This window comes from Macrosteles quadrilineatus, unplaced genomic scaffold (assembly GCF_028750875.1).
Source record: "Macrosteles quadrilineatus isolate MER2022 unplaced genomic scaffold, UCM_ALF_1.0 Scaffold_1__1_contigs__length_201487025, whole genome shotgun sequence".
Classification (NCBI taxonomy): domain Eukaryota; kingdom Metazoa; phylum Arthropoda; class Insecta; order Hemiptera; family Cicadellidae; genus Macrosteles; species Macrosteles quadrilineatus.
In genome coordinates, this window is record NW_026542594.1 from 115,002,476 (window position 1) to 115,016,380 (window position 13,905).

The 13,905-nt window shown below is 37.5% G+C and overlaps 1 protein-coding gene across 1 annotated transcript in view; it reads left to right on the forward strand.

Moving 5' to 3' along the window:
- The window catches only part of LOC128983596 (protein tincar), an 85,562-nt gene extending 71,685 nt beyond the window's left edge, over window positions 1-13,877 (forward strand). The window contains exons 7-16 of the mRNA XM_054402944.1: window positions 190-380; window positions 3,180-3,355; window positions 4,447-4,657; window positions 5,150-5,278; window positions 5,589-5,739; window positions 7,149-7,326; window positions 8,196-8,325; window positions 8,901-9,083; window positions 9,617-9,859; window positions 10,348-13,877. Coding sequence (XP_054258919.1) covers window positions 190-380; window positions 3,180-3,355; window positions 4,447-4,657; window positions 5,150-5,278; window positions 5,589-5,739; window positions 7,149-7,326; window positions 8,196-8,325; window positions 8,901-9,083; window positions 9,617-9,859; window positions 10,348-11,154 — 2,399 coding nt within the window. The 3' untranslated portion in view covers window positions 11,155-13,877. The remainder of the gene's footprint in view (window positions 1-189; window positions 381-3,179; window positions 3,356-4,446; window positions 4,658-5,149; window positions 5,279-5,588; window positions 5,740-7,148; window positions 7,327-8,195; window positions 8,326-8,900; window positions 9,084-9,616; window positions 9,860-10,347) is intronic.
- Window positions 13,878-13,905: the final 28 nt, after the last annotated feature.

The following is a 13,905-nucleotide window of genomic DNA, read 5'->3' on the forward strand; positions in this document are numbered from 1 at the left end:
TTTCATTGAGAATTGCTTCTTGAGGTCAACTTGATGGTGGATTGAAAGAAAATCACCCTTAAATTGTTATATGCAATTAATTTTATTGTCTATTACTTTTCAACTGACTCACAACACAAATAAAATTGTTATCCAAAAAAGTCTGCTTGGGTGTTAATGTTATTTTTAAAAAGAAATCTATTTTTGCAGATGAGCCTAAGTGGGGTCCAGTTTCACCAGAACTTCTCAACTATGCACTGGCATTGTTTGTTTACGCAATCCGCTACCCTGCAGTGTTCTGGAATACCAACAAATGGTTTGGAGCCTTGTTTTCCATCCAACTGCTCATCAATGGAGCTCAGTGCATCCTCATGTATGCTGGCATCTCTGTTCTTTACAAGGTATTTGTTTGCAAAATATAAATATACTATACAATTATTACTTTTAAAACCCATAATCTGGCGTACATACAGCAAATTATAAGACTTGTTGCCTAACTCGTTATAAACTTTTAAAAGTGTTTTTCTTAGATAAATTAACTTTTCAACAAATCGTCCTGGATATATATTTTAGATTTTTTAATTGATTTTTCAAAAGAGATGTCTTCCAGACATTGTCAGTAATAAGTGACAGGTACATGTGGTTGGTCCATCTGAAGCCCTGCCTCTGCTTCACCAAAGAGTTGGTCTCAGTCCCATCATGCCACAGAACTTCCTTCTGAACAGAGATGTAACAGTAATGTTTGATGTTCTCTGTGACAGGTACATGTGGTTGGTCCATCTGAAGCCCTGCCTTTGCTTCACCAAAGAGTTGGTCTCAGTCCCATCATGCCACAGAACTTCCTTCTCAACAGAGATGTAACAGTAATGTTTGATATTCTCTATGACAGGTACATGTGGTTGGTCCATCTGAAGCCCTGCCTTTGCTTCACCAGAGAGTTGGTCTCAGTCCCAGCATGCCACAGAACTTCCTTCTCAACAGAGATGTAACAGTAATGTTTGATGTTCTCTGTGACAGGTACATGTGGTTGGTCCATCTGAAGCCCTGCCTCTGCTTCACCAAAGGGTTGGTCTCAGTCCCATCATGCCACAGAACTTCCTTCTCAACAGAGATGTAACAGTAATGTTTGATGTTCTCTGTGACAGGTACATGTGGTTGGTTCATCTGAAGCCCTGTCTTTGCTTCACCAGAGGGTTGGTCTCAGTCCCATCATGCCACAGAACTTCCTTCTAACAGAGATGTAACTGTAATGTTTGATGTTCTCTGTGACAGGTACATGTGGTTGGTCCATCTGAAGCCCTGTCTTTGCTTCACCAGAGGGTTGGTCTCAGTCCCATCATGCCACAGAACTTCCTTCTCAACAGAGATGTAACAGTAATGTTTGATGTTCTCTGTGACAGGTACATGTGGTTGGTTCATCTGAAGCCCTGCCTCTGCTTCACCAGAGAGTTGGTCTCAGTCCCATCATGCCACAGAACTTCCTTCTAACAGAGATGTAACAGTAATGTTTGATGTTCTCTGTGACAGGTACATGTGGTTGGTCCATCTGAAGCCCTGCCTCTGCTTCACCAAAGGGTTGGTCTTAGTCCCATCATGCTGCAGAACTTCCTTCTCAACAGAGATGTAACAGTAGTAATGTTTGATGTTCTCTGTGACAGGTACATGTGGTTGGTCCATCTGAAACCCTGCCTTTGCTTCACCAGAGGGTTGGTCTCAGTCCCATCATGCCATAGAACTTCCTTCTCAACAGAGATGTAACAGTAATGTTTGATGTTCTCTGTGACAGGTACATGTGGTTGGTCCATCTGAAGCCCTGCCTTTGCTTCACCATAAGAGAGTTGGTCTCAGTCCCAGCATGCCACAGCACTTCCTTCTCAACAGAGATGTAACAGTAATGTTCGATGTTCTCTATGAAAGGTACATGTGGTTGGTCCATCTGAAGCCCTGCCTTTGCTTCACCAGAGAGTTGGTCTCAGTCCCAGCATGCCACAGCACTTCCTTCTCAACAGAGATGTAACAGTAATGTTTGATGTTCTCTGTGACAGGTACATGTGGTTGGTCCATCTGAAGCCCTGCCTTTGCTTCACCAGAGAGTTGGTCTCAGTCCCAGCATGCCACAGCACTTCCTTCTCAATAAAGATGTAACAGTAATGTTTGATGTTCTCTGTGACAGGTACATGTGGTTGGTCCATCTGAAGCCCTGCCTTTGCTTCACCAGAGAGTTGGTCTCAGTCCCAGCATGCCACAGCACTTCCTTCTCAATAGAGATGTAACAGTAATGTTTGATGTTCTCTGTGACAGGTACATGTGGTTGGTCCATCTGAAGCCCTGCCTTTGCTTCACCAGAGAGTTGGTCTCAGTCCCAGCATGCCACAGAACTTCCTTCTCAACAGAGATGTAACAGTAATGTTTGATGTTCTCTGTGACAGGTACATGTGGTTGGTCCATCTGAAACCCTGCCTTTGCTTCACCAGAGTTTTGGTCTCAGTTCCAGCATGCCACAGCACTTCCTTCTCAACAGAGATGTAACAGTAATGTTTGATGTTCTCTGTGACAGGTACATGTGGTTGGTCCATCTGAAACCCTGCCTTTGCTTCACCAGAGTTTTGGTCTCAGTCCCAGCATGCCACAGCACTTCCTTCTCAACAGAGATGTAACAGTAATGTTTGATGTTCTCTGTGACAGGTACATGTGGTTGGTCCATCTGAAGCCCTGCCTTTGCTTCACCAAAGAGTTGGTCTCAGTCCCAGCATGCCACAGCACTTCCTTCTCAACAGAGATGTAACAGTAATGTTTGATGTTCTCTGTGACAGGTACATGTGGTTGGTCCATCTGAAGCCCTGCCTTTGCTTCACCAGAGAGTTGGTCTCAGTCCCAGCATGCCACAGCAGTTCCTTCTCAACAGAGATGTAACAGTAATGTTTGATGTTCTCTGTGACAGGTACATGTGGTTGGTCCATCTGAAGCCCTGCCTTTGCTTCACCATAAGAGAGTTGGTCTCAGTCCCAGCATGCCACAGCACTTCCTTCTCAACAGAGATGTAACAGTAATGTTCGATGTTCTCTGTGAAAGGTACATGTGGTTGGTCCATCTGAAGCCCTGCCTTTGCTTCACCAGAGAGTTGGTCTCAGTCCCAGCATGCCACAGCACTTCCTTCTCAACAGAGATGTAACAGTAATGTTTGATGTTCTCTGTGACAGGTACATGTGGTTGGTCCATCTGAAGCCCTGCCTTTGCTTCACCAGAGAGTTGGTCTCAGTCCCAGCATGCCACAGCACTTCCTTCTCAATAGAGATGTAACCCTGGCGCTCTTCATCTTTTCCACTCTCCTAGTCATCAAGTCTAGTCTTGTATTATATCTGTATGGCTACAGCCGGTAAGTCAACTTTTCGGAAACCATTTATTAATAGCTACTTCACTATTTCACTAACTGAGGTTGTGGTCAAATAATCTTTATCGACTTGTGGCCTTTGTTTCTTGATAACTATGCTTTTACTAACAGTGTCTAAATTTAGAACAAGAACACTTTTTTTGGTTTTAGTTCATTTATGTTTGATTTCAATTTGAAGCCAACATTTCATGATTTTCTTTTACATATAGCTAAGCTAATTTAGAATATTTTAAACGTTGTTTCACAACATTAATCAATTTGTCTAGGCCCTACTATTATATTTGTCACTATTATACTTTGTTCAGGGAAAGAAGACTCCATATTAGATGTTTTGCTTATGCTCAAGTGAAGCCAAAACTTTAATTAAAATCTCTAGTACGTAAGCCCTTGTAAAGTATTTCAATATGCCTATGACTCTAAAATTCATTACATAAAGTTTCCTTTGCATTTTCATTTAGCAATTATGTATTTTGTGGTCTACGCTAATTCAGTGACTGGATAGTTTGGTTAGCCCAATCAGTCTAGAGTAGGCACAGAGAAGTAAGGTACATAAGGAACATTCTAATGTGGATTTCCAGCTCTTGTAATATTGTGCAGGAAATATACTTGACGAGGAAGGAAGAGCCTGAATGGCCAGCATTGTGCGGAAATTTCTAACGCACAGGTTCTACCTTTACCGTTAGCGTTGTAGTACATGATGGGGAGGGGTGTGATGTTGAACTTTGCCTATGGCACCAGCGATTAGTGCTAGACACCACTTAATGTACCGTGGACTGTATCCTCTGTTCCTTACTTCTCTGCTGTGGAGTAGGCAAAATGTTATCTAATTAACTTTTTCTTCATACGGCAATATTATATAATGTATTAATATGTATTATTTATTAAATGATTTTGTTTCTTCTCTAAAGTATCATACCTTAAATGTAAATGAAAACAACAGAAGTCTTCGTGATCTTTAAACAATCAAAAGTATTAATTTGGTAAACATCTTAAAAGTAGAATATTAAATAAACAATGAACTAAAACCAGGAAAGTGTTCTCCTTCCTAACCTGACGTGTAGTGTGGTGTTGTTCAGGCTCAACTCCTTTGTGTCACGAGAGCGAGCTAGGCGAGTCATCAGCATGGACAGCTACACAGGCAAGGGCTGGGGTTACTTCACTCACTGCGCTGCGCTGTGTGTACTGCTAGCCATGGCCGTGTGTCAAGCCCCGCTGCTGTATGACTCTACTGTCGTCTACAGAGGCAGCCTCAGCTCTGCTGTACTGGCCTGTGTTGTTGGAGCTGTGGTCAGTTTTTACTTTTAAGTCTTATTAGAAAAAAAACCTTGTCCTCAAATTTGTCTACGTTTTAGGTTTAGCTTTTATTTGAGTCCTCACTCTCTGCTATTTTTCAAAATAGTAAATAAATAGTATCATTTGAAGTAGAATAGATTTGTTTAAATGGTCCCTGATAAATAAATTGCTGGTCATAGTCTACTGACTACAAAGCTACAAAGTTAGGTAACTCCCTCCTTTCTACAGTCATATTCAGATTAACATATGCACACAAAAAGAGTGTTTCACACAATACTTGTCCACAAAATGCGTCGCTGTCAATGTTATGAAGTATTAAGTATTTCCAGTATCTTGCTTGTATTCCCTTCCCAATAATTGTACTTGAATATTGCACTTAGTTTTTTTATACAAATATGTTGAATAAAACTTGTAGTTTACAAAAATATAATGTGAATAAAAAAACTAAGCATAAGTTTGTGATAACATTTTGTATTCTGTGCTCAGGTTCACCTGTTTCTATGGGTACTTCTTTGGCTTGTTTTAACCATCAAGCAACATTGGAGGTTCAAACTGCGAGTGACTGTAGGCAGAGCCTCTGTGCGCTCGGCTCGCTCCATCAAGCTTGTCACTGAGGTAAGCACGAGCACATTATTATCCAGTATAGTTCATTTACTCTTGCTGAAAGGCAAAAATAGTCTTAATGTTATTTACTTACATAATATAATATTTGGTAAAACCACAGGTATTATTAAGGATCAGTATTATATGATTCTTGCTGGCCCGCGAGTTAAAATTACTAGAAGTTGCCAATAACCAGAAGTGGATTTTTAAAGATATCTTTATCCCATATACTTGGAAACTAAATGTTTATTGCTTTCTTACTTATTTTGCTTCAAAGGTATTACGACAAAGCTATACATTTGTTCTGTTTTTTACTTTATAGGTGGATTTATTGTCATCTACAGACTACGCCCAACCCTTGTTGGTTGTAGGTAATGGCCGCACTTACACCATCTCTGATAACTCACCTAAGAAGGCCATCATGGGTGTCATACAAAAGTGTGTTATGGAGAAGAAGGCGAGAAGTCAAGGTGGTAAGGAAAATTCCACTTATCAGGTGGCAAACTAATAACTTTTGTAATAACAGCAAAATTACACTGTGATCACAATTAATGTATTTTACTGGTTTCTCTGTATGTTGCAACAAGTTAGTGTACCTTGTAGAATATAGAATGATACCTTATATCATTGACTATATAACACTAGTGTTATATAGTCAATGCTTATATGTACTGCACTAAGCAGACATTTTTAAAATGGTTTTCACATACTCCAGGTCAAAGCTTTGTTTTACCTATAAAATGTTTGTTTCCAAGAAACTATAAAACAGATACTCACAAGAGACTAATAAATTTTCATCTGCAAACTGAGCACATATCATCAGGTCAGAACAAGAAAGTCCAATCAGGCGATATAAATTCTGTCATATTATAACAAGTGTTGGACATTTTTTAATTCATAGTATCCCAAGATTTTTTTAATTTTTCTGAAATTTTGTTTTATATTGGCACTTTCCCCATAAAATTCCTTAGAACAAAGGTAAAATTGGATTTTGCAAAATAAGCTTGAAATATTTTGATCAACATTTAGTATATTAAAGCCCTTTCAATTCTTAACAAAACGGTACAGTTACAATTATTGCTGTGAAAATTACAGCACCCATAAAATACCATACCTACTCCCACCGCTTGATCATTATAAGGGTTGATGACAAGCTATTGGGAGAAAGTATGTGTCAGATTACTGATACCGTTTATTTAAGAGTGTGTTACCTGTAATTAATTTTGTATACAATTTCCAATCCAGCGCATGAGTGTAATGTTGTGGCTCTGAAAGTAATTGACAGATTAATACTGTTTCTCTGTACATCATATTAAAAATTAAAACTCTTACCTCTGAACCTACAACCATTGACTTTTGATACAACTAGACATTTTATCCCCATGTTAATGCTGTCGCCAGTGTTAAAATCCAAATCGTTTTAGCTGATAGAAGCCACCAACAGATTGCGCTGATCTAAATCTAAATTACATATTTCTGTCGGATATCCAAACTTTTTCACCAATTCAAATTAATGTAATGATTTAATGAGAGTTATAGCAAATGTTATGACTCTTAAAATTAATCAGTAACAAAAAATAAGGTAGAAAATAGAACTTAAGACACTAGCGCATTCTGTGATTGACTCACACAGCTATGACCATTTTCGATAAAATTTGTGATAGCTGAAATATAGATTAAATGTTTACTTCAGTTTCCAATAGTCAGGTAACAACATTGACAGATTTAGACTTCCAATCTCTGGATGAACAGCATCGACAGATTCAGGCTTTCATAAGTTTCATAAGTTGTTCCCCAAGATTGAATTTTGTTGTACCAAACTGAAAGATTTAAATTTTTTTACCTCTCTGGACGTACCACATCAACGCTTTGTCTGTCACAGGGTCCTCCAGTAGCAGTGCCAAGGACTGGATGGACAGAGATGAGGAGCAGATCTACTGGCTCAGGCCAAAACAAACAACTCCTAAACATTCCCCGGATTCTGCCAACTCCGAGAGACTGGAGTGGTTCAAGAAACCAAACGGGGCTAAACACAAAGTCACCTTCGATCCAAGCTCAAAGTTAGTGCCACAATCTAATTGATAGTTATTCTCAGATTATTTCAGTTTTAATTGCATGAGCAGGGTTGTCGTCTTGGGGGGGAGGAGCCTCCACCCCGCAAAATCTGGGAAAGAGAAAAGTTGGGAATTTCCTTGCCACGAGTTGGGACAGTTGGGAAGTCAAAGATACAAGAAAAATATATTTTTAAACTAAATAAAATTTAAATATTTGCGAAAATCCATAAAAGATTTTGAAATTTCTTCGACTTTGACAAATAAACTTGATGTTTCTTCAACTTGTATTTCACTTTGATTAAACATCTTAAGCTAAGCATGCCTTAATTATTTCAAGAAATCATTAATGCTGTTAAACGTCCATCTAAGCTGGACACCGTTGCTTGAAAGTGGGCCCTGCCACTGGTTAGGCTACAAATTAGTAAGATTACTATGGATTGCAAAGGTTTGCTTTTTAAACCTTGTGCATGTAGAAAACCCAGACCTACACTTATCAGTGCAACAACTTAGCCAACTGAGCTACCATGCCACCGTCAGCCAACCGGGAGGAGTGGAACTATAAGTCATGTCCACACTAGTGCTCGCAAGTTAGATTTGACAAACTAATCAATTTGACAACAATGCGTCCTGTAGGCCTACTCTGGGTTCATTCATGACGACCTACAAGATTCTCTAGATTATACCTGGGCTTAGAGCTTACAGTGCTAATGACACTATATCCAACAAAACATCCGATTAGAATGTATTTAAGACCAGAGGGTTTAGACAGTTCCCTCACAAAAAATATCAGAAAACGTCAATAATATAATTATGCTCGAAGAACAGATGAGTTATTATTTTTCCTGTGGTTTTAAAACATTTTCTCATCATTGCAGAAAAAGTAGAAGCAGCAAGCTGCACGAGTCAGAAGATGACGGAGATTATGCGAGGTTACGAGAACTTCCGATGCTGAGTGTTGGAGCCACAGAACAGAGTGACGGAGATACTGCCTCAGAGGATAACAAGGTGATTATCTTCAAAATATTTTGTTTTGACATGCTTTAATTGTGGTGTTGTATTTTGTTCTGGGTAAGCCTAACAATTATAACTGTTTATATTAGGCTACACACTAAATTGAAATGTCACTTAAAATATTTTTTATGCTAATATTTGAACTGACTTTTACAAATAAAAATGTCAACTATAATTTCATGAGTTGGACTCGTGTAAAAAGTTAGAAATATTTTAATAATTTATTTATTTTATTTTAAATTCTCTGCTTGATTTACGCATAGATTTTTTTAGTCAAACAACAATAGTTTGAACCTTTTAGCCAACCATTTGCAGCTGCTATGAAAACAGCAAGTTAGGGTAAAATAATATTAACGTATGATGTGTGTACGTATAAAAGGGAGGTATGAGCTCTAACTTAAATAGTTTACTAACAAAAGGTAAAACACAGGATGGTGAAATTAATTTGAGCCCTTTTAATAATAGAATAGGGGACATGGTTTTTGATTAGGCCTACCCTGTATTTGGTAACCCAGCATGTTGTGATAGTACTAACACTAACACTGCTGCTTGGTGTGGTTTGGGTACAGTTGCTGGAAGGTGTGCGTACAGCAAGTGTGACATACGCTCGTACCAACTGTGACTTGCTGATGCCTCTACCAGCTGACGCAGGGGACTACGAGGACCCATCCCCTCTACTGACCCCTGAGCCTCACGATCTACCCCCTCCCTCCCCTCCACCACCCCCACCTCCTGTGTCTAGCAACCAACAGGTGAGCCACCCATGTGTTTAGTATGTGTAAAATGACCTACAAGTAGGGTGTACTTAGTAAAGGAATTTATTCTGGTTTTAAATATATTTTTATCATAGTAGTATTTTGAGATTCTATCGAGTTAAAATTTATCATGCCGTCCTCAAATTCTTTCTTCTCAACTTCTGAATGCATATTTTGTTTTGATGAATTGACTTTAATACTTAAACAATAACTAAACTAAATCAGTAAGTCACCATTGAATCTTCAGTTCTGTGGAATAACAATGCAACATGCAACATATGAATGGGCGGTGAAATGTAAGTGAACCTTGAATAAGTGGAATTGTTGAAGCCAGACTGCTAAAAGCCATTGCTAAAAGAATATTGATAGGTATCTTGGAGTTTACATACCTCTAATTGATTAAGTTTTAGACTTAGTATTTTTTTTTTTTTTTTTTTTGCAAATACATCAATCTACTACCATTTTGATACGCTATTGGTGTTGTTGTCGTGTTTAAAGCTTTATCCTATAACTTATGTGCTTCCTGACAGACAACTCCCAGATGTCTTCGGAGGACAGATTCAGGCATGCCGGGAGATGAGTTGACTCCGAGGTCAGACTCCATGAGCACCGAGGCGTCTGGAGCATCACCACCAGAGGCTGGAGCATCACCTCCCGACCACAGCGAGACATCCAGTGGAGTACACTCTAACTCGAGTAGAGAATCAGCCACAGCCAACACACAGCGGAGGTCCACCAGCGTAGATGATCTGGCCATGGATGCTGCAAACAAGGTATATATAGAATAGAACATTGATCTTCAGCTAAGTGTTAAATAATACACTGCCCCATTCATCCCAAATCCATCACAATTAAAGAACCAAAATAGTTGCTGATTAGTCACTAGATCATATTTCATTTTATTATTCCTATTATACAAGGCATTAGGTAAACTTATACACTTTTCATTTTTTTGTGACTCAATAGCTCTATGGCCATCCTTGACCGCAATGGAATTGTTTACATTTCACATTCTAGTTAGTTAAGTACGAGGTATCTCTGACTTAACATATTTAGGTTTTTATTGGGAAAGTATAGACACACAAAGTACTTTAACTTCATTTCAAGATAATTAATTAGCAAATTACTAAATAGAAAAATGAATCTTTTACATTTTAAACTATAAAGTACTTTTCTCGTTAATTAGTGTTTATTTTGTTTGATTTTTATGTATAAATTAAATAAATAAAAGACAAATGAGTAAGATTTTTATGAATTGCAGGTTCAGGTTCAGTGGCGCAGCGTGTCACTACAGAGAGGTATGCAGCCTCCTCAGCCTGACCAGAGCTATAGCTCGTACAAGGCTCAAAACATGGACCCAACCTACGGAATCATAAGGAACGGTCCACAAACTGTGGAGCCCACGTACGGCATCATGAGGCATAACCCACAGCAGGGTGTGGATCCTACGTATGGTATATTGAGGAACGGACCGGTGCAAAACAACCGAGTGACGACCCATCCTCAGGAACCCATCTACGCTCCATACAGACCTCAGCAGCTTTATACCAAGAGTCCCCCTGTGATCAGCGAGGAGGAGGATGTGGTGATACGGAGAAAGGTGAACAGGCCAGAAGTGCCAGCGACAGTAACGACTGTAGGGGAACCCTTCGGTAGAGCCACTAACATGAGATTGACGTCATTCACGGACCGACCTCAACAGTCCGCCACACTCCCCCACTATCCTACACAAGTAGTCAACCCTGCGTATCCTCACTGTTCTACCATGCCTCTCCCAGTGTCTAACCCCACAGTACCTCCCCTCCTGGGTACAGGCACTAGTTGCAACTCCTTCCCTCGCCAGCATACCACGATACCCACACATCACAACGGTGTGAGACTGTTCAACCCCAACCCCTACACCAAACGTCACTTCCCCCTCACACTGAGGGGCTGTGCGCCCCCTGACCCTGGCCACCACACTTTCCCTCAAATAATCAACCTCAAACACAACGTCCAACACAGGTCAGACAGGGACTCTGCTAACTTTTCTCTGGCCTCCAGTGGCGACTCGGACACTCACACGTGAATCCATCTAATATGTCCTTATTAATGTATACAGTATTAGCGTGAATATTTATTTGATATGACATTACCAAAGATAGATTGTTGTAAGAAAAGATTGATTTATTATAGTTTTGTCCTCTCCTGAGATTTGTTCTGCTTATACGTATCTGAATATGAGACTAGTCATATGTTAATTAATATAGTCGTTAATTTCTTTTCATAAAATATTATACAATTACAGTTAAGAATTGAACAATTCCTTGAGAAGCTATAAACAAATACCAGGTTAAGCAATTTATATATCCATAATGATAACAATGGCCACTATTTTCAACTTTATATTTGATGCTTGGTCTTTCCTTGCTGATGCTTACTTTCATGGGCTATGACTGAAATTGCTTCATAAATCAATATGAACTGAACATTACATTTAAAAACTCCATTAGAATGACTTATGGAGTAAATTTTGCAGTAATGGCTGCAACAATATACATTATATTTTTAAGAGCCATTAACCAAGATAAAGTCCATTCATCATGGTTAAAACTTAAAATCCGGCTAAGAAGAATTGAAACAAACTTATAAAGCCAACTAATTATTTAGAATAGATCATTTATTTGGTTTAGCAGCAGTTGTTTAATATTTGCCAACCAAGCTTGGTAAGATGAGTAAAGTATTGTCCTAAAACAATATTTTGAAATTCTTCCCAAGTTTATCACGTGGGGTTGCACTCAGTTGATAGCACTGATCAACCTCAATGTTGGCGATTTGATTACTGGCTCTTAGGAATATCAAAATATTTTTATGAAACATCTTCTTGCATCGAGCTTCAAAGCTTAATTATATCATAGTTTTCAACTAGAACAAACTCACCTGTATAAATATGAAAGCGGTAACAGTTCAATAACATAACTATATCATTTAACCTCAGTGGTTATACAGTAGTCGGTTGATAACAATAACAGGCCAAGTAGAAAACAATGTTTGTTTCTATTATGATATATAATTTGAGTCAAATTTTTGTTTTCCAGTATGGAAGAAAAGCATATAAAATGAATCTGCATCATAACATATTTTATACTGAACTTTTGTATCTATTTTTTGAACCAAAACTGACTGAGTACCTGGTACCAATTGTAATGATCAGACAATAACCTGGATAGGTTAGATCAAATTAGATCAATTTTGCTGTACTTAAAATACTTAAGAGAAAACATGTGAACAGTTTTGTAATACATTTTCTCTTTGCACAAAATTTGTATGATATTTTTTAAATTTTTGTAAGGGACATAATATATTTGTGTAGATCTTTATGTATTTTGCATTTTTATATGAAGAAGATAGTTATGTTTAGATTACTAGTTGCTGAAATTAGCGATTTAGACCTTTGCTAGCAATGGCTTGTAAGCAGATCCTAAACCAGAAACCTACAATATGTCTGTGTTGTATTTCTGGCACTAACCTAACCAGCATCTCTATCACTATTCACTGTCTACATACGGTTGGTCTTCAGATCACTTCTCAACCACTGCTTCAGTTCTCATATTGTCCGTGGACTCTGGAACATGTATTACGTTTACATATCTGCGATGAGTACAATTAGTTTAGTACATATCTCATTGTATGATAATTGTTGCATTTTATGGTTTACTTTCATATTATAAAAGATGTTAAACACTTTATTGTATATTTTTTTACCTCAATAACTTTAAGATTTAATTTAGGGACTTCAGGGTATAATTTTACGACTGCCATCATGTTTAAAGTATATAAAATTAGAAAATTACTTTGTTGTTTGTTACATCATTAATAAACCTACCTGAGTATTATGTTGTACAAAACTAAAGGGGTATTTATTTGTGTAAATAAATTAAATATCTGTATTTTCCTGGGTTTAGTAATTACAGGAAATTTAACCATATGAAGCTAGTTATTAATTGTGAGATTTTCAATCTGTATCCTGGCTATACTATAGATATTTAATAGTTATAATAATTGATAAACAAAGATGAGACACACTTTAATTGAAATGTTAATAACACACAAACTGCAGTGGCTGTATTGGACACAACAATAAAATTCAAAAATCTTGGTTTTACAAATTCTTTGAATATTAAGAATGAATATTTTGATTAAAGAAGAACCGTATATGTTTAATTTGAGTAGTTGGTTGAATGTCCTTTCACTTGGTGCTAATATATTGTCTACCCTGTAAATACAAGTTAGTGTGCGTTGTAATGCTGGCCAGTTATTTGTTATATTACTTTAAGTCTACTGTGGTATTATTCAAAATATATTTAAACATTAAACAATATACTGTATAATAAGTGCAGTACCTATCAGTGTATGCATTTGTCATCAAATTTTATTTTGAAGGAACAGCTTTCTAAATAGTTTTCAGTACATTTATAACAGTACCGGTACGGTTAATTTACATTTCTATAAACACATCTCTGGTGGATTTTGGATTATTTTTCCCTTTCAAATTAAATGATTTTTCATTGCTACTCTAAATCATTCCATTTGTCTTTTAATAGTCCTTTGAATTGGTTGATAAATAGAGGATGCATTGCATCATGTTCCCTAACAAATGTATCGTTGATATAAAAAATGTAAATTTGTTTTATAAGTAATGTCTTTTAGTTTAAATTGAAATCTATAAGTAAGTTGTGTTTAAAATACTTTGTACAAAGACTGACTAAATTATGTATATATCATGTAAAAAATATGGTAATTTCTTTCAAATATAAGACAATGTGACATATTTAGTCTT